Genomic DNA, 21,717 nt, shown 5'->3' on the forward strand with positions numbered 1-21,717 from the left:
AATACAATATCCTGACTCCCCCCGCCCCCCCACGTGTTTATACAAAGGCATGAATGAGGGTCAGAGTGGCAGGCCTGGAAGTCTCGAGAATCTCGAATCTCCAGCTTCATTTATGGCAAAATTGAGCAGGTTAGAGCCTCAGGTATTTCCCTTTTGATTTTTGTGTGAAAAGAGTAATCATTTCTTCAGAAGGTATCATCCTAAGCCAATCTTTACTCACTCTGTAGTTAAACAAACTGAGAAATAATATACCCATATATTTGCTGCTCAAATTGTTTCTTTTCACGATACACCCTGGGTCATTATTCTGCATTTATACTTTCGGGGTTCACCTTTTTCTTAGGATGAGTTCTTTCCCATGATGCTGTTCTTTTTCTTTCTTTCTTTTTTTTTTTTTTTAGATTTTATTTATTTATTTGACAGAGAGAGAGACAGCCAGCGAGAGAGGGAACACAAGCAGGGGGAGTGGGAGAGGAAGAAGCAGGTTCCCAGCGGGGCTCGATCCCAGGACCTGGGATCACGCCCTGAGCCAAAGGCAGACGCTTAAGGACTGAGCCACCCAGGGGCCCCATCCCATGATGCTGTTCTGTACTCTGTGCTTGGTGCATTAAACATAGCAGTGTCCTAGCTATACCTAGGCATGTCTAAATCCTAAGGGGGTGAAGCCTGGACTCAAGCTCATCACCCTTCTATTTAATGTTCTTTTCATTACTCGACCCCATTTCCACTTTCACCGTATATTCAATCCTTAATCCTTATATATCTATAGATTTTAACTAGAAATCAAATATAAGAATCACCTTTGAAAAATAAAACCATGGTGATACACACCTACCTATCATTTTCCTATATCGAAATGGTTGAGGTAAGGCTTTTTTATACATTTGCAATATCTAAAGCATACTGTACATCTAATAATAAAATTCAACATATTCGAATCAATTTTCTAGAAGACACACTATTTTCAATACATGCCATATAGTCTGGGTTCCTATTAACACTTTTAGCAAAAACGACTGCTCAGCCATTCAAAAGGTTTGGTCCACATAGTCAGTACAGGTATATTGTATCTGAACAGGTCACATAGTTAATGTTCTATTGGTGGAGCTCGAGACCAAGAGTAACTCAGCAAGCATTAACTTATGGAATCTTAATAGTCACCTCGTTGCTGAAGTAAAAAGGAAACCAAGAGGAAACTTAATAATATCAAAAGTTATTTTAAAGGGAGTTCACGTTGGTTTGAAGACTACTTTGCTTCACACACAATATCCACCTTTGTAAAGCCCAAGTAACCCATATTTGTAACATACACACATCTTTACAGTTTTCAGAACATAAATCTTTAGAGCAGTATTATTTCTCCACAGATAAAAATTACAATATAGAAAGTCTTTAGAATGATAATAAAAGAGACTCTCTTGCAAACCCAAGGAAACTTGGAATTTTGTGTTAAGTGCTTATTTCACCATAAAAGGGGCAGTGTGTGTTGTAATGAATGGAAAACCGATTTTACCTCCATTCCATTTGTGAGCATCTTGTGGCAACCTATTTTAGTATTAGAGAGATCATATATTAGAAATGATTCCTGCAGTCATCGATGTATACAAGTAAAAATTTAGTTCCTGTTAAATTAACACTTCATTAAAAAATCAAAATAAAAGCTCAACAAATACATTTTATGTTGTACTCTAAGAGAGAAAAAAATTTTTTTGAAGAACAGATCGCCAGTTATTCTATTCTATAACAGTCAAGTTTCTCAGTTCTTTTTTTTTTTTTCTTTCGCTGAGCTCTGTCACTGGAAACATCTTAAACCAATTTCAAGTGGTACACCTGAATAAACATGTTGTAAAAGTGTTTATGTATTGAAGTGGGTCAGTTCAAGGTATGGTATTTGGCTGGAACTTCTAATTTCTCTTTTTACAGCAAAAGGGCTGCCAGAAGGAGGAAGTCTGAGCTGAATTAATACATTTGTTACAGTGGAAGTAGAATGGAAACTGCTCTGACCACAAATCAAACTGCCTCTTTCATTTGTGCCAGTGATAGAGTTTTTCTAAGAAATATAGACTCTGGCAGAGAGCCACTGTAAGTTTGCATTTAAAAGAGAAACCTATATGCTTATTTGTTTAAGGTTTACTGCCTTGATTATTTGTAAGTTCTTTCTTCGGTAGGACTGAGCGTAGTGGTGTTTGTGAGCCAGATACCGTTTTAATAATTGTGGGAACGGAACGGATTTTCCCGATACGTTGTAGAACAATTGATGAGGCCACGGACGCTGCGTGGATTAGCGCACACGCTTTTTTTTTTTTCTTCTTTTTTTAACCAATACCTCCACATTTAAAGGACCTCTGTGTCCCTCCCAACAGCTGCAGAGCCTCACATGACACAGTCTCGTTTTCTGACGGTAGAAGGTCTCTGCACAATACAAGTATACACAAAAGTGTTTATGCTGCCAAAATAAATTTTGTTAAGAGCAAGAGTTTATTTGCTAAAATGCCATTGATGCCGTTTCAAGGACTTGTTTTCCTGTTCTTTCTTCTAAGATGGGTCAGGTCTTATAATGGACTAAGGTTACTCCACAGTCTTTACTGAATAAATATTTTAAGAAAACATGCACATCTCTCAGGGGGCAAGGCAGAGTCAATCATGCACATATTTCAAGCCACATTATATATTACTCTTAAAAGATCGGTAACTTCTGTATCTAGAGTAGAAACTTTGCTTGAGTTTTTAGTAATTCTCAACTAAATTTACAAGCTAAGGTTAAATAGTTCATCCTCCTTGGGTGATTTTCATCAAACTAGATATCAGCCAATGATTATATATATTATATATATAAAACAATAAATATATAGTCTATATATATAATTTTCAGTGATTTTTTTTTTAATTACAAGAGCATAACAAGAGTGAACTGTAGAAAGGGAGATATAGTAATGCCTAACTCCTAGAGTATTTGTAGAATCACATTAAATATTGCATGGAAAACACTTAGAAAAATACCTAGCACATACATAGCAGGTGCTCCAAATACCTTTAAGTATTATTATTACTACCCAGTGGGGAGGCTCTTTATCAACATCTACTTCTAGTCTCTAGGACACTTTGACCTCTAACGCATTCCTACACAAGCTCTGGTTGCTATCATTCCCTGATACACAACCACACCAACAGGCTCCAAAGGGTCTGGGATGCAGACTGGTTTAGAGACAAGAGTGAGTCTCCAAACTCCCCTGAACTTTTCTTTCTTAGAGTCTCCAGGCTTGGGTAACAAGTTTGGAAATCCTTTCAGTAAACATCCAGGTGTGTCCAAACTCAGAGCGGGAGGAACTCCGCAAGTGCCACGATTACTTCAAAATACTTTGCGTTGAGAAAGAACTGGAATTTAAAGCAAAACTCCATCTCCAGCAGGGGCTTCTAGAATGACCTGTGAAGAGCTTTAAGGAGAGCATAGCTTTGTGCAGTTTGCTGGGCACAGGCCAGAGGTGAAGGGGGAAGGCTATCAGCACTAATTAACACTTGAAAGGTTTGAAAAAGCTGGAGAAAGTAGAAACACCCAGGCAGCCATTCAGCTTTTATCACTTAGAGGAAAATTATAGGGCATTTAATGCAGAAGGGCCCATAGCTAATATTTTTGAAATTGTTATTTAATATGGACATTTCCAGGCTGATGGTAGTCAAGCCTTTCCATTTAAAATATTGCTGACTTCCAGGTCTGAGAAGGATCAGTTAGTGAAGGCAGCCGGAGGGCGTTCTGTGGTGAAGAATGATGCAAAATATAAAACCAAGCATGGATAATTGTAACGGCAAACTTTCAATGTTTATAAAAATCTTTGGCCTGCAAGGAAAACATTCTGATAATGTTTTTAAAAGTGATGTTACTTGTTCAAAGCACCCTCAGAATTCATTCACGTCAGGTAAACTTTCTTTCTTATAAACCAAGTGCTTGTGCTTTCTGTTTTAGGACGCAGTATCAATGTAAAATCCGCCGGTCTTGTGGGAAGACATGGGCCTCAGTCAAAACAACCGTTCATGGTGGCCTTCTTCAAGGCAAGCGAGGTACTTCTTCGATCTGTGAGAGCAGCTAACAAACGGAAAAATCATAACCGCAATAAACCGGGCTCTCATCAGGACTCCTCCAGAATGTCCAGTGTTGGAGGTAAGATGGTTGTGCCCAGAGAGTTATGGGGGTCAGAGAGTTGTGCCCAGAGAGTTATGGGGTCAGAGAGTTGTGCCCAGAGAGTTATGGGGGTCATACGTCGCAAATCCAGTAGCCACGATAGATTTACCCTCTGCGTATACCTTTGTTTGGTCTATTAAATCACCCAGCAATGTTTCACACGTCCTCAGAATGTTTCATCAGTGAATCACTCGGTAATACATTTCAAAATAAGTACGACTTGCCTTTGTATGTTGAAAGACTCGGTTCAAATTAAAATCAAGCTGGCAGTAATAAGATTATGAAATGGCTACGTCAACAAAGTCTAGCCAAAACTCATCTACACAACTTGCTGAGTTGACTTCCACGGGGCCTCTCAGATGTGGATGGGCAACCAGGTAAATTCAACATAAAAAGATTTCTTCAGTACTTAAGGCAATACCTGTGAATCATGCAGTTTCCATTTTCTCTGACAATAAAAGCAGCATAGATTATATGGAAATTGAGGGGCGCCTGGGTGGCACAGCGGTTAAGCGTCTGCCTTCGGCTCAGGGCGTGATCCCGGCGTTATGGGATTGAGCCCCACATCAGGCTCCTCTGCTGGGAGCCTGCTTCTTCCTCTCCCACTCCCCCTGCTTGTGTTCCCTCTCTCGCTGGCTGTCTCTATCTCTGTCGAATAAATAAATAAAATCTTTTAAAAAAAAGATTATATGGAAACTGAGGTAATATTTACATTTCCATTAATTATTTGGAAGACTGTTATCTAGATAACCTGCTTTATGTGTGTGTATGTATACACATATGTATAAAATCCGGTATCAAAATATTACAGATGCACAAATGATCCCAATGTGCTTGCAATTTGATCTATCAATTGATAGAAAAGGAGATAAAAGTACAGGGGATCTGAATGAATCTGCCAAAATCTGAAGTTATTTAATCATTTTATTTATACCAATAAGTGTCTTGTTTAGTCCAGGCTGCAAACAGATTTTCATAAGCTGTTCTTAGATGAAAATGATGGCTATTTTATTCCAAGAAATTTTATCTATAAAAAATAAATCTGCTTGAAGGGGAAAATTTATCCTAGAACATCCCAACTTAGTACAATATGTTTGTTCATTTGAAAAATATGTGTTCTATGTTAATGGCCACCATATGCAGTGTACTTGCCAGGCCCAGTGGATGAGCTGGTGAACAAAACAGACATGATTCCTGCATATGGGATTCAAGCAAATTAGAATGCTGTACTCTTCCAAAAAGACACATTCAGACAGTATTTGCCATTATTCCTGAAATCTTCATTTTTCCCCCCAGTCACTTGAAACTGACAAATCCTACTGAAATTTTTTATTGCTCAAATGTGTATGAGTGTTAGGTAAGAATTATTATAAACAAAACCAGAAAAAATAGTCTTTTTTTTTTTTTTTTTTTTTTTTGCGCCTGGGACTTTCAACAAAAATACTAAACTGGAATTCGTTGGAATCTTCCTAAAATATGGGCATCAGGACAATCGTGTTAGATAGATGTCTATTTGATGTATTTAGTAACAGAAATGGGAAAGATTTCTATATGAAATTACATTATACTGAATTACATGCTATAGAGTAATGTTTTACAATAATTTTCCCCAACAAATAAGTTTAACCATATTTTTCACTTGAAAGTAAAACGTGATATTAGTGCCTTGTTACAAAGCTATTTTATAAAGATCTTCGCAAGATATTTAGTTTGGCAAAAATTATAATTGCTTAATATGAAAGATGGGGAAAAATAACTTTCTAAGACCTTTTCTTCCTTGTAAATACTAGCCTGTCAAAGTTGTATATTTTTCTTTTCATGTAGAATGGTTCTGAAATTGGTTGAAATGTTTTTAATTTGATGTAGCAGACTGCATTAAGGAAAGGTTTGTTAAACCGTGAATAGAATAGTGAATAATTTCTGAGGAAATTACAAAGGGAAAAATGTAAGTCGCAAACTTATTATTGGAGCTCATAAGGACTGTGGCAGAGGCGTTCCAGAGACTGAAATCATCAAAGTCCTTTTCCCTATTCGTGAACTCTATTTATCTTCTCTTTCTGACCACAAGTAACAAATGTACTTCTATAACTAGAGATGAATAAAACACATGGAGCAGAAATCATGTAACTTTTCACCAGTTTCCTAACACCATTTAGAGTACAAAATTATTCTAATATAGACCAATATTTTCTTTTTAAAAAGTTTGTCATTGGCAGGCATGTCTGTGAAATATGTGGTAGATAGTTTTGGAGCATGTTCATATTTTGGTAATAAGAAAGAAAGTAGCTGGTTTGTGTCTAGGAGACGTAACCTTTCAATAGGTAGTAATCAAGCAGACGGGGAAAAGTCTCATAGGATTTGGCCTAACAGACAGGGATTTAAGGAAAGGGAATGCTAATATAAACACAAAATTTGATACTTAGGAAACTTGAAATGCCAGTGAAATTTTAAAATTATTCAAATATAAATAATAAATGCTGTAATAGTACTAAGCTTTTACAATAAAATACTGTTTGAAGACTACACGGCTAAGAGAGAAGCCAATGGGGGTGAAGAGAGTTGTATTAGATGTTTGCCTGATTGCATTTTTTTCTGCAAAGCATGTGTCAAATGTCAAAAATCTCGGTTAGTGCAGGAGAATTAAAACCCAGGTCATTCTTGCTTTCTTTACCCAACTTCTTTTCCTATTTCAAAGATTCTTGCCTTCCAACTTCTCAATGATCCTTTGTTCTTCTATACTCCTATGGAGAAGCCTAGAACAATGCTTGGCACAGAATAGGAACTTGTTAAATTAATGTGTACACTGAACGGAAAAAAACTTAATTCCTCTTTCAGGTGAATATATGCAGAAACACTGCCCCCAGATTTTCTGCAGAAATTGTCCCTCTTTGTCCTTCTTCAGATTTTTGGCAAGGAGGTTGAGCAAACACATTTGTTTTGTGTGAGATATTGCCTCTTTCACGAGGAGGAAGCATAATGGGTGTTTATTTGAATTTGGGTGTGGAGGAAAGTAAATGGAGGTAATAGCTAATTTTTTAGTTAGCTTAAAAAGGCTTTTGGTACTAGGTTGATAAGGTCTGAAGGAACTACTGAGAGCAAGGTGGTCTTCTAAGAACTATATGAGTGCTGAAAAGAATAGAGTATTAAGAATTTGGAAGAATTAATAAGACAAATGGCAAGTCCTGCTTCACTGCAGAACTGCTTGCAAAGATTGCTTATTGTGTCCTGGGTACTAGGGATTGTTGAAAGTGAATCCAATCCATAGTGGCTCTACCTGAAACCATGGTGATTTCTTGGGCCAAGTCTTTCAGAATCATTAAAATGGAAACATTCTATACTTATTCTCAACTCTGATAGGCAGTGTCTTTTGTCTAATATATGCAATGTAAACTCATGCCTCTTGGACAAACAGATGTTAATCAAAATCAGAAAGAACAATTGATTACAATGATTTCTTTAGAATGTTCTATATCATATAATTAATATATATGTTCATTATTTAAAGATAATCAAATCATCAATAAAACTAAAGTTCTCTCTTGATCACCTAAATCCTTTTGAGAGAGGTTACTCTGATACACTTATATCAACATGGTACCTATACTTGCAAATCTTTTCATCTATATATTCATCTCTTTGGGAGAATATATTTTTATTATGTGTGTTTAATTACATAAATGATATATCTTATGTATTTCTAAAGACTATTTTTTAGAATAATTTTAGGTTCACAACAAAATTGAGAGGAAGGTACAAAGATTTCCCATATATCCCTGCCCCACAATGCTTAACCTCCCCCATTATCAACATTACTCATCAGAATGGTGCCTTTCTTCCCAAGGATGAATCACAAGGATGAATCTATAATTGTCCAAAGTTCATAGTTTACATTAGGATTCACTTTTGGTATTGTACATTCTGTGGGTTTGGACAAATGTATAATGACATGTATCCATCATTGTGGTATCATACAGAGTACTTTCACCGCCCTCAAAATCTTCCTTCCTCTGGCTATTCATCCCTCCCTCCCCTTAGCAACCACTGATCTTTTTATTGTCCTCATAGTTTTGACTTTTCCAGAATGTAATAGAGTTGGTTTTATGGATTTTTTCAAAAAACAGTATGTCTCAGTCATCTTTCAAATTGAGTGACCTCATTCTTTTTAACGGTTACAATATAGTCAACAGTGCTTGTATCAGAGTTTATTTGGTCCTGTCACTCTTAAAAGACATCTTGGTTGTTTCCAAACTGGGGCTCTCAAGATCAAGGCTGCAGTGAAAATCTTATAAGGCTGCACGTGTGAGAATGTTTCTGATCCACTTGATTTCTATAATAATTAACACTAAAAACTGTTATTTGTGCCCTGAATCACACAAAAACTTTGGAAATCCCTCCTAAAGTAACAATTTTGGTGTCTATATTATGTATCTGTACATTTATTTATCTATAATCTTTTTATGAGGTATGGAAGAAGCTAGAAAAGTATGCAGGAACCAAATTATAAAGGCTAGAGTATGCAGTAGTAAGGAACTATGGTGTCTTCACATAGGCAATTGGAAAAAGGAGTGCCGTAATCAGATATGCATTTTAAAAAGTTAGATTTGGCATCAGAGTGAAGGATGGGATGCCAAGGGAGGAAATCGAAAGCCCAAATAGTGATTAGGAATCTAATCCAACACTCCAAGCACTGAAAATTATAAATTGGGAAAAGGGGAAATGGAAACCAAAACATGTGGGATGGGACGAGCAGGGAGGGTTGAGACAGGACTCTGGACTGGGAATGTCAAGAATAAGTGGAAGGTATAGGAAAAAGATACGGATATGAGCTTCGATGAAGCATAGGACTTGACAGTGCCATAGAAAATAAAAAAAGTCAGGAATGGAGCCTCCCATGGAAGTATTAGTCCTCTAAGTATAGGCAAGGAGAAAAAGCAATTCCATGAAAGAGACCAAGACTTATGGTCAGAGATGGAGGAGGGAGAGCAGGGGTGAACAAAGTTACCAGGAGAGGATGTTGAGGAAGGATGAGGTAACCAAGAGAGCAAAGGGCTTCCAACCGGTTATCTAGACTAGAAATGGGTCAGTCAGTGGGCTATGTGGACCAATTTAATGTAGGACATGAGGGAGAAAGAAAGAAAGTCAAGAAACTTCCCAAATGTTCTTACTTGGGCCACCAGATGACAGGTGATCCTGTTAGCCAAAGTAATGAGCATCTTTAGAGTGTGAGGCCAAAAGTAAAAATAGTGAGTAGGAGGCATCCAGGAAGCTTTTATTTAGAGATGTCTGGTGGGCCGTTGGAAACTCAGGTTTGTGGACAGTTTTTGTCAGTGAGCTCAAAGGTGAAGATATTAGCTGCATCATCCACGCAGACCCTTTGCTTAGCAGAGTTAAGCGAACATACCGGATAGTCATTGTTTTGTGTTTTCTGTTCTGTGTCAGACATTTCTACACAGAGACAAACACAGTTATTCCTACACAAATCAGTAATAGTAATTCCTAGTGGGTTGTGCACAAATCAATCAAGGAATTCACTGGACATGGAAGATGATGATTAAGATAGAATAGTAGTAGCATTTTTTTAAATCCCTCATCTTTGAAGGGATTGTTATGTGTTTGGGGTTTGTCATGAATTTTTCTACCTCCCGGGTCATATCAATTTACATTATTAAATGGTCTATTGTAGCATTATTCCTGCTTCTTTACCTCTTATACCTTCATTCATTTGTCATTTCCATTTTCTGTAAATTAGCGAAAATTCCAATGCTTAGGTGCTGACTTCCTTCGTCCCCTTTTTCTGCTGGGAACTGAGCACGAGAATGCTAGCACTTCTTTTGTTTTGAAACACAGTCTCTCATCATAGTTGGCTTGTTTAAGCTTTTGACATGGTTAAATGTTAGATTCTATTTTGGATTTTTTGTTTTGTTTTGTTTTCTAGATATATCTACATTTCATCCCTTAAAGAAGCCAATACTAGATTTAAAAAGTAAAAAATGAAACCCATACTGGTATATGGAGTTGTCTGGATTTAAATTCTTTTTTTCCCCCACTTCATTGCTAAGCTACCCCATGTCCATTTATTTGGTTGGTTGTTTGTTTGTTTTTCAGAGACTGGTGGACAGACCTTTGAACTCCTATGTAGAGTTCAGGGTTTTTGTTTTTTTTTTTTTTTTTAATCACTTTTAACCTCTATGTATTTTTTTTTACATTTTTTTTCTAAGACAAAATAAGTTCTTAAACAAGTTTAAGAAAAAGATTAAATTTGCACTGTTTGCAGGAATTGATCATAGAGAAGTTCGCATAAAGTATTTAGCAATACTATCAATATTTTGGCCCTGGTTTCCCAGTAGTGTTACCATTACAAGACAAAACAAAGAAATGCTGCATTTGGAACATCTGCATTTTAGTTGAGGAATAACAGCATGCTTTTCTAGTGTGCTCGTGGCACCAGAACATTTTAGTAATTTCTGTTAGAATTCTTCATTTGTAGGCAAGTTAATCTATGGTAGGTAGCATTATGTCCATTTCATTTTAATTTTCGAGGGGCGATCGATCACTATTTTTTAGAGATATAATTTCCTTGCCCTTCCTCCTTTAGTTTATTCTGCCAACCACTTATAGTAGACCTAACTGCAGACTGTGCTGGTTTGGGTACAACATTCACTTCACTCATCCAGTAATTTTTATTTCTGGCAGAATAAGCATATGGTCCTAACGCTCTATGAAATCAGACTCTTGGAATCAGATTCTGTTATAAATTTCATTGCTCGTTACCTTCATGTGATGTTACATTATATGCATCACTTAGCCTGTATGAAAAGCTGCATAGATGGAACAGATCTATTTTGACTTTTAAGTTTTACTTTCTTTTTTTTTTTTATAAACATGGAATTCATATAACCATATACGTAGTTTATGGCTTTTCGTATATACTTGTATGTGTTATTGGCTACAATGTCTTTATTCATATTCAGTGTTTTTAATTAAGACAAGGATGAATGAATAAATATTCCCATCATTGTCTAATGCGGGGGCTCGTGAGGCAAGGCCCTGTGGCCTGTTCTTGTATGCCCCAGTTGCTAAAAATGGTCTTTAGATTTTTACATGTTTGAAAAAGACTCAGAGGAAGGATAACTTTTTGTTTCCCATAGAAATCATACGAAACTCAAATTTTAGCATCCAGAAGTAAAGTTTTATGGGAATTTAGCCATATCCATCCACTTACAAAGTCTGTAACTCCTTTCATGCTACAGTGGCAAAGTTGAGTCACTGCAAGGGACGATTAATTATTTCTTTTCCCTAAAAATGATACAGGGAACTTATCCATTTCATGTTATTGTAGTCAGTGTTACAGTATGCTTATTCATTGCCTGGACAAAATTAACTCTTTGTGCTATTCTGGTCAGGGAAAGAGTTTACCCAAAGAATAAGAGTGCCGCATTCCAAATAAATTCTCTTTTCTCCATTTTCTGTCATTATCTACATATTTAATTTGTTTTAATGAAGCTAGTTGCAGGGCAGGAAAAACTCTGACCTAGAAGTAAAAAAGTGTGAGTTCAATATTTAATCATTATTTTGTTTTTTAGGCAGAAATTAAAGAATTACTTGAAGTAACTGTGAAAGGTAGAGGACAAGACCCGCGAAGATGGGCTTCATGGATTTTTGATGTGCCTACATTTTCATTAGAGGTTGAGGATAATTAAACTGGAAGGTGACATCTTAGGACACACTACTCTGCCTAGTAAACTACTACATTGATTTGATAGAGATGATTGTCAGAGTGAACATAGCAGTTATTCCTAGAGGAAAAAATTAGCTGTCTTCTTTGAAAATAAGTTACTTTGCTGGCTCCCTTACCCTGTATTTTTTCCTCTTTCATATTTCACATTGGAAATAATAAAAATGGGTTAGCTTCTAGAATGCTATTTGTATAAAGTGTGAACAAATGCCAAAGAAGACAGCAGAGATTTTCTATAAAGCTCTGTGTCTCTTTGGTATTACTTTAGTCCAGATGCAATATTGAGGCTCTCCATTAATCCTTTTTTTTTTTTTTTTTTTTTAGAGCGAGCAAGAGCATGAGTGGGTGGGGGAGGGGCAGAGGGAAAGGGAGAGAGAGAATTGTAAGCAGTCTGCACACTCAGCACAGAACCTGATGCAGGCCTCAATTTCATGACCCTGAGATCACCACCTGAGCTGAGACAAGAGTTGGGCACTTAACCATTGTCCCACCCAGGCACCCCATCCTTAATTCTTTTAAACAATTATAAAAGGTTATGGGTTTTTCAGATTATATTCTAAAATATTTAAAGGAAATAATGTATTTCCTTTCCTTCAAGTCATTTGTGGAACACATTGAGGAATTCGTTTATTAATTCCTCAAGTACTTATTGAGTACCTACTGTGTGTCAAGGACTGTTTCTGAAACTTGGGATATATCAGTAAATCAAACAGAACCAAACAAGAGTGTTGACCTTGTAGTGCTGACCCTTTATGGGGAGGAAACAGACAAGAAGCAATGCACATAAATGAGTAAAAGGCATAGCATATTAAAAAGAAAGTGAAATGGGAAAAGAAAAATAAAAGCAAGGTGAGGGAGATCCGGAATACCATAGTGGGAGGTGCAATCTTAAATGGGGTAGTTAGTGAAGGCTTCATTGACAAGATGATGCTTAAGTGAAAAATTGAAGAAGCTATAGGCATTAGCTATGTATATGACCAAGGGAGAGGGAAGAGTGAGGGTGAAGGCCCTAAGGAGGGAGGAAGCTACCTGGGTGGAAAACAGCAAGGAGGTGGAATGGCCAGAATGGAGTGAAGGAGAGGAAGAGTAGTAGGAAATGAGTCAAAGAGGTAATGGGGTCAAATCAGCCTGGGCCTTGTAAACCACAGAGGATATTTTACTCTTAGTGATACAGGGAAATCCAGTGGGACTTCTTGCTGGGGAGTGCTATAATTTGGACTACTTGTTAGAAGATCTACCTGATTGCTTTGTTGTAGATGAGCAAGGGCAGAAACAAGGGGAATGGGCAATGAGACTATTGCAGTGATTCAGATGAAAGATCATGGTGGCTTTGACCTTGCCTAGTCATGGAGGTGGCAAGAGTAGGTGGATTTTGGACCTATTTCAAGGTAGAATGTGTAGGATTTCTTGACAGATTGGATATGAGAGTAAGAGGAAAAAACAGAGTATTTTGACTCTCTCTCTCTCTTTCTCTGTCTTTGCTGGGAAAGCTGCCATCAGTCAAAAATGGAAGGGTCTACATGTTGGACAGGTTTGGGGGGAAAAAAATCAAAGTTCAACTTTGAGTATTCTGAGTTTAATATGTTTATTAAAATAATCAACTCTGTAAGATCCCAGTTGGTACTTTCCCAATGTCTGCCTCATGGAAGATGTTAAAAAATATTGTATGAATTTTTAATACATATTAATATATTAAGTATATTAATATACCAAGTATATTAATATATTAAGTATTACTATATTAGTATATTAAGTATTCACACTATAGTGTGAATTAATTAATAAATGATCATTCATTGAGCAGCTAGTACTCAATGAATGGCAAGCATCAGATTGTGCACCATGAAACAGGGAGTCTAACCAAATTCTTATTAGAACCTCACAAGGTAAATGGAATTGACTACATTTTACAGAAGAAGAAACTCAGGGCAAGTGATTTGCCTACAGGTCACATGGTTAGTTAAGTGGCTCTAGCTTTAAGATTCAAACTCATATTTTATAACATCAAATACAGCCTCTTTTTAATTTTATCACTGATCTCACAAAAGAAATACTAGGATACCTGTTAAGCTGTCATTTGTTTAAAATCTAATTTTCATCTTCAGATTATAATACAAGTGAACAAAAACAAGCCTGTAAGAAGCATGAACTCTATGTGAGTTTCCGGGATCTGGGATGGCAGGTAAGAATGGTCAGTCAACTTAGGTGCTTCTTTTCTGTTTTATTATAAATCCAGAGTTGCTCATAATCTTTGTTAGTTATTTTTCCAATACACTAACCAATTATTTTTGATATGACTGTTCAGTATATGCGTTATCCACATAATTTTTATTTCCCCACTATCCTTCTACCATTGAAACATCATTATTAGGGTTTACAGTAAGAAACAACTATGCTGAAGAAGAAACATAACCTTACGATATTTAGAAAGTGGGAAGAGGGATGTTGTTTAAATATCCCAAAGTTCTAATTTTAACACCAATTTTTCAGATTAACTTGAGCAACACGATTTGCCCCCAAGGTCTCAAACTCTAGGGCTAAGAGATAGAATCATTGACTATAATGTCTGTCATAAAGTAAAGCTACAGAAAAAACATTTTTTTCCTTGAACCTAAAAGTTTTATTACTGTCTTTTCCATATGCTTCCCAAACAGGGTGAGGAGGAAGATTTAACCAAAATAGTTTTTAATGTCTCTGTGTATTGGTAGTTTAAATTGAAGTCTTTAGATTACAATATCCCATTACAATGGATTCGCAGAATTGAATTTGGGCTATCTCATTGAAAAGTAATATTAAAATGTAAGCATTTAACAAGTTTATGCTGAACCTTCAACACGATTCATTCAATAAGTTTACACTTGGACTAAGTTTTACTTCTTGGGGAAAAAAAAAATCAGGACAACCATTCCATATGCCAATTTTTTGGCTTCCCCCAAAATTTCATGTGTAGTTCTCAAGAATTTGCTTCAATTCGTTTCTTCTAAAGCGACTATAAAGTTAACACACGAATGGAAAGAAAAACAGCAAAAGGAACAAATATTAAAGCTTTCGGGGGTTGTCAGGCTTCTAAAACCAGGAATGAGTTATTAAGAAGTAATGGGAATTATCTCAATTAAGTTTATTCTTCTTTTCCTTTCTGGTTCACTTGAACTTTCGAGAGTTCATCATTTCCTGTTTAAACAATATTTACAATGCTATTTAATGATTATGGTTTTATTCATGAATACATGAATTAATACATACTATGAATATCCTACATAGCAACCTCTTGGGAGAAATTACAGAGGGCAATTTCTTGTGAAAATATTTATACTCATGTTGTAAACTTCAACTTAAAAATAAATTAAGGGCTTGAGGGTGGCTATCTTGTTAGAGTAATTGTTGGATGAAGAAGAGAAACCTAGCCAGACTAAATATGGGTATTATTTAAGAATTACTTTATTTTTATTTTGGTGATTTCTTTTATTCTTTTTCTTCCTCTTTTTTCATTTTCTTTTTGTGTGTGTGCATTCTAGGATTGGATTATAGCACCAGAAGGATATGCTGCATTTTATTGTGATGGAGAATGTTCCTTTCCACTCAATGCCCACATGAATGCCACCAACCATGCCATAGTTCAGACTCTGGTATGCTTTGTTTTCGTAGAATTGAAAATGGTTTAAGATGCAAGGATCATATAAACGCTATTTTAAAGGAAAGCACCCGTGTATAGCTATAAGTGCATTATTTTTTCTTTAAAACTTCCTTGGTACTTTTTTAGAGCCAAAGTAACAATTGTGGATATAGTCAGGAATTTCAGAGGTCCTGATTCCAGAATGGGGAAGGATTCAGCTAGGAAAATTGGAGTAACCACATGAAGTGGTCATTCTGCACTGATTTCTTCACTATGCAATATGACGAACCACACAGGTTCCCAGGGGCTGCTTCTAACCTAGCAATTCATTAGTAATCATTGCAAAAACATTGAATAATAGCCTTACTGAATTTCATCTGAGGGCTTTTACTCTAATTATTTAAGAATGTGCCACAACATATTTTGGTATTATGAAACTGCTTTAAGTAGAATATAAGTAGAAGATTCATTTCTATTTCATGATCCTGATTTTTTTTAATAATCTTTAGGGTGGAATTTCAGCTTCATTTTTTCCTTCCTCACTCAGGAATTTAGCAGTGGTTTAATCTCTAGTAACCTGGGCTTATTTTTGTGAAAACAATAATGAAATGTTGATTTTGTGGTCTCTAAATGGTCGTACCGTATCTAATGAGCTCACGAAACCTCTTGAGAGTCTGACATACCTGCCTTATGGTGTGTGACTTACTGATTTGGCAGAGGGACAATCTCTGGAAGACTAAGTGCGAGGCTCCTAGAAGGTACGATAGACTATGTGATAAAATTCTGAATTAATGTTTGGGTTAATAAGAACATTTTAACTATGTATCATCAAGATAGGAGGAAGAGGACAAATTGCTTTAGATTCAAGACTTAGTGACGGAAGTGACTCTTTAGTGGATGACAGTAAGAGAGCAGTAGCCATAAGGAAAAAATAATCTGTCTTTGTGGTGAGTCTTGTTTATGATCAACAAAAAAACGGAACTATTAGAATTTGCGAGTTGACTCTTGAGGTTATTTTTTTTTTTCAGAATTAATTTAAAATTTAAAGCTGATGGAAAGACTATCCCAGTTTTCTTTTGAATAAGGAATGGTTTATATACATTATATTAAATCCTTGAATGACTTGATGTTTTCTGGTCTGGACATCATAGGTACTGGAGAAGAGTTAGACACCAAAGATGCACGTCTATGGCAACTAGAGCATGGGTATTGTCAAAAACTTTGGAAATAACCTTGGAGTAAAGAGAACCAGAGAGATAAAATAAATACATATTTTGGAAGGCAGTCATTTATAAATGTTCTTCTTTTTATTCTTGACCAATGAGATTGCCTACTTCTGTGCCATATGCAAAGTACAGAGTAAATTCCTGGGGAAATTTGAAGATATGTTATGATTTCATCTTTGCTGTATCTATAAATAGAAGTACTTCTTGATACTGGATATCATTTCTGGGGTATGGGGAGCTCTTCAAGGATGGGTGTGTTGTATTCCAACTTCCTCCGGTAAAAAGAATCTCTGTGAACCCTAGCCTTCTATCCTTGCCTATGAGAATTCATGATGACCCAATAGCCAGTCACACAGAGAGAAATGCTGCTGTTTCAAGCCTTGGAAGAATAGCCATGATCACTGTCTTTCTGTAGGCTCAAAGCAACAGCCACTATTAGCTTATAGAGGAATGATAACGTCTCAGAAAATTCTTTGCCTCTTTATACTGTCATCTCAAGAACTCAGAAAGCAGAGTTCTGTTTCATTAAATATGTATCTAATATATCAAAGGCTGCCTCAGGCTAAGCAATGCTTAATTATTGAAAAAACTCTGTCAAAATACTCTCTCGTTTTTCTTTTTCTTTTTTCTTATGAATATATAACTATGTACTGTCAGCTTTTGGGGCTGTAGTCTAGAAGGCAGTGTCAAAAAACAAACATTAAAAAAAAATCTGACATGGACTTGGAACAAGACCCTGCTCTGCCTCACTGTCCTGGGATATGGGACATAAGTCATTGCAAAACTTGCAGCGTACATGGGAAGTTTGATTTTTTTTTTTTTCCTGGCATTGTGCACTCTGTATGTTTGTTCGGTGAAGGACATGAAACAAGAAGACAGGCATGTTTGTTGCTAAAGGAAAGCATATTTGTGACTAATATGTTTGAGAAACCATTCAAGAACAATCCATTTTTTTTTTCAGAACGATTGCTTTGCGAAGCTGCCAAGGCCATTGAAACAAGGGCTTATCAATCATGTATGTGTGGGTTATGGAAGATCAAGCTGATGAGGGACACAAGCTGCATCTGAAATTCGTAGAAACTATCCAACTTTCAGTTTTGTGAGGTCTTAGGAAATTTCAAGTTCATGTCAGATCACTTCATTTTTCCTGCTGTTTCTGTCCACATGCAGGGCTCCTATATCATTTCAGCCAGGACATTGTGCAGCCAAAACTCTAAGAGGCTGTATTTGCTTTTTTGTGGATCCTTTAGGACTCATCAGTGGGACTTCCCATAAACTCCTTTGGGGGAAGGGCCAGAGTAGGTGGGTGGGAAAGGGGGCTCCTTGCTCAATGACTGCAAATCATAGGCAGACTGCCAGTCTTACCAAAATGAGGATAAACCCTTTGCTTAAGTATTTCACTTTCGGTGTACAGCTACCTTTGGAGGCTTTTGGAGAAGAGCGATATTCAATTTTTAAAATATCTAGGCTCCTTGTTTCTGATTTAGCTGAACGTGCTTTTTGGCACTTGTCTAGGAGAGAAGGAAAGTAAAAGGATATTAAACTCCAGCCAGTCTGGTAAAAAATTCTGTAGACAAGAGTTGAAATCATTACTTTAAAACAAGTTTTGGATTATACCTGGAGTTCACTTTGCTGTGATTTTTATGCTTCCTCTACTGTGGAAAATGAAGAGTTGGCATAACTTTTACGATTTGTTGTTTAACTGTCCTTTGAAAAAGAATTCTTAGATTCAAATCTTTCTGCAGTCTAATTGGGTCCCTTCATTGACTTGCATTTATAACTTCTGTATTTCTCATGAAGTAGATAGAAGTAGTCGTTCTAACCAAAAGCAACTCAGTGCTAGTTGCCGTGTTCTTTCCCCCAGGAAAATTTCCGCTGAATATTACATAGAAGGAGTTTTCTTTACTTGGTAGAATATTTTTCAAGGCCCCAACACATAATTAGAACTGGTGAGTTGCTCTAGGTGTTAATGCTTAAAAATACATCCTTCACTACCAGTCCCCAACCCCCACTCCAGCCATTGAATGTGAATAGAAGACTGATAGCTTAAGGGTGTGCCCGATTGTGTGACAAAACGAGAATATTATTTGAAAGGTGTAGACAAAATGTCTATCTTGTTTTTTAAAAAAACAAAACATGTTTTTCTTTTCCAGGTTCATCTGATGTTTCCTGACCACGTACCAAAGCCTTGTTGTGCTCCAACCAAATTAAATGCCATTTCTGTGCTATACTTTGATGACAGTTCCAATGTCATTTTGAAAAAATACAGAAATATGGTAGTGCGCTCATGCGGCTGCCACTAGTTTTAAATAATAATGGTAATAAGAAAAAGATCTGTATTAAGGTTCATGACTATAATAAAAAGTATGCTTTCAGACGAGAAGGGAATTTCATGAAATTAGTCCGGCTCACTTCATCTCTGTACCTTTGTACGATATTGTGTATATAGTCACTTTTATTTATTTAAAGGTATATATTCTCCTTTGTGGATGCCTTATCAATAAAATCTATTTTATAGGTCTATTACACAATAGATAGCCCAGTGTAACTTTCAATGGGATATGCTAAGTCCAATTCAATTCCATTTCAACATTTTTTTTCTAATACGGTTTTTATGTAATTTTCTGAAATTAGACCGAACTCCTTTGCATGTTAACCACTGCTAAAGGAAATTGAATGCCTTTGGTTGTGTTGTGCCAGTGAAAATGGATAGGATATTTATTTAGAAATAAAACTAAAAACAAAAACAACCCAAGCAAAAATGCTTGGACAAACACAATTTTACTTTCAGAGTTTCTGCTTCATTAGATAAAGTGAAATGTTGAACTGGATTTGAATAAATAAGCGGTAGGCAGAACATAGAAGCTGAAAGATTACACATAATTGTTGTAACTGTTTGCTTTAACAGAATTGGTGTAACTGGAGGAGCACACTCCTTCTTGGCTTGTGGATTGTAGATTTTGCAAAGCGCTCAAAGCTTCAGGAATTCTGTGGAGACAGGCTTGAGCCTGTGTCCATAACTTTCCAAGTTAACACTAAAAAATTGTAGTACAACCTTCTTACCTCAAATAAATCATGTCTGCCTATTATCTAGAACACTACTGCTGCAGATTTTTTTCAGATTTAAAAACAGTCCAAAATAAAGAAACAGTTACATGTGCTCCACTTCCTTCCCCACAGACAAGAGTCACTGCATACATAAAACATACTGGAGCAAAGATGCCGACAGAGCCATTTTCCTTAACTCTCCTTTATAACTGAGTTTGCTGATTGATGTGATGCAAGGGATTTTATTTAGGGTAAAAGCACTGAAACTAAACTGAAGGAAATTACCAAAAATCCCAGAATGGCTTTGACAGAATTGCCGTTTCTAAAGAACAGCTGAAATCCATTTTTCATATCTTTGAGAATGAGCTCAATGAAAACCTTATTTTGTAAGGGGATTTTGTAAACCTTCCTCCAAGCACAAATAATTCCAAATGGGAAGGTTCTGTTGTGTGTATGTGCATGTGTATTCTTCCCCTTGAAATTAATTTATTTTCTTTCTTTGCCTTCTAAGGCTTTTCTTTAACACACACTAACTTTCGGAAGAATGACATTTAAATGGATTACTTGCTATTTATGGTGACTCCGTGGTTAGGCTCATTTACAGCTCATCTAAAATATTCATAAAGCACCATTTATTAATTGCCTTTTTGGACCTTTCAAATAAAACTTCTATCAGAAATAGCTTCCAAAATGCTATGGGTTCGTTTGTAATTCAGGTATATTACAATGTTGTTTTAAAACACAGTTTATCTTAAGTAAAAATTGATAATAACTCTATTGGGGGATGCATTAAGTAATATATTTTTAAATAGTGTACCATTGTAAGAATAAGAAACGGAAGTCTATTCTATTATTCTTTAAATGTGCTGTTTAAATATATTTCTATGTTTTAAAATATATTAAACTGGTGATGCTAGTTTCTACTGATGTGGTTCTTTATTTAAGAGGGATACAAAAATGTAAGTATGTCATGAGCTGAGACTCTAAGAACATCAGATGTAAAATGGTGGAGTACATGATTCCTTATGTTGTTTTTAATTGCCAAAACTAGTTTTTGTATTTTTAATAAATAATTCACTCTTAAATGGACAAAGCAAGAATCCATGAATTAAATATCTTCTCAATCTGCTCAAACAACAAAGAAATTTTTAAAATAGCAAAAATGATAGGGATGGAAAAATACCTCACTTGTTCTTTTTCACGAGAGGAGATAATTGGCATCAGTATTTTCATAATTTTTCAGATTAGATATATGAATATATATACATAAATGCACATATGCTCAGTTAAGTTATTCCCAAATAGCTATTATAGTAAATTTGTAGTATTACCTTGGTAATACTTAAGCTACTATCAGAAACCAGAATAATTTAGCCTATTTTAATAGGATCCAAACAGCTCAGGGCTTTTTAGCTGGTTAGGTATTGGCTTTTTTGTGTGTGTTTGTTTTTAAATTTCCTCCTTTATATGGAGTTTGCTTTGTAAAGTGGCCCTAATTCTTTTTGAAAGTAGAGGGCATATATCACAAATATTCAAGTTCTTTAAAACTAAGGCAAAAATAAATCGTCTACAGTGAACTAAAGAAATAAGAAAAACACAAGAAAGAAAATCCAAAATTACTTTTTCCTCAAGAACTGTTATTTTATAATCCCTATATCACCATCATCGACTCTGAGCCAGAGTCTACTGGCTACTATAGAGTCTGGCAAATATCATCTCCCAAGAAATTTACAATGAGTAATGTTTTTGATGCGGTTCCATTCAAGACAGAAGAAATCCTCTTTCCCAAACACAAGTCACTGTCTCATAACTACTCAGTCAAGTGCTCAATCTATCATCCAATTTCCATTCCAGATTACCTGCAGTTCTAGGTTTTCTCTTTTGCATTTTATTTTATTTGTATTTGTATTTAATTTTT

General features: G+C 35.9%; 1 protein-coding gene across 2 annotated transcripts in view; it reads left to right on the forward strand.

Moving 5' to 3' along the window:
* The window catches only part of BMP5 (bone morphogenetic protein 5), a 113,781-nt gene extending 92,942 nt beyond the window's left edge, over positions 1–20,839 (forward strand). Inside the window, exons 4-8 of one of the 2 annotated variants that reach the window (XM_045802747.2) lie at positions 3,962–4,156; positions 14,018–14,094; positions 15,428–15,538; positions 17,713–17,766; positions 18,905–20,839. In XM_045802747.2, the coding sequence (XP_045658703.2) occupies positions 3,962–4,156; positions 14,018–14,094; positions 15,428–15,538; positions 17,713–17,766; positions 18,905–19,054 (587 nt within the window). In that variant the 3' untranslated portion in view covers positions 19,055–20,839. The remainder of the gene's footprint in view (positions 1–3,961; positions 4,157–14,017; positions 14,095–15,427; positions 15,539–17,712; positions 17,767–18,904) is intronic. The other variant, XM_045802757.2, reaches the window with a different exon arrangement.
* The last annotated feature ends 878 nt before the right edge of the window (positions 20,840–21,717 follow it).

Source organism: Ursus americanus, chromosome 29 (assembly GCF_024610735.1).
Source record: "Ursus americanus isolate L20-20 chromosome 29, mUrsAme1.1.p, whole genome shotgun sequence".
Classification (NCBI taxonomy): domain Eukaryota; kingdom Metazoa; phylum Chordata; class Mammalia; order Carnivora; family Ursidae; genus Ursus; species Ursus americanus.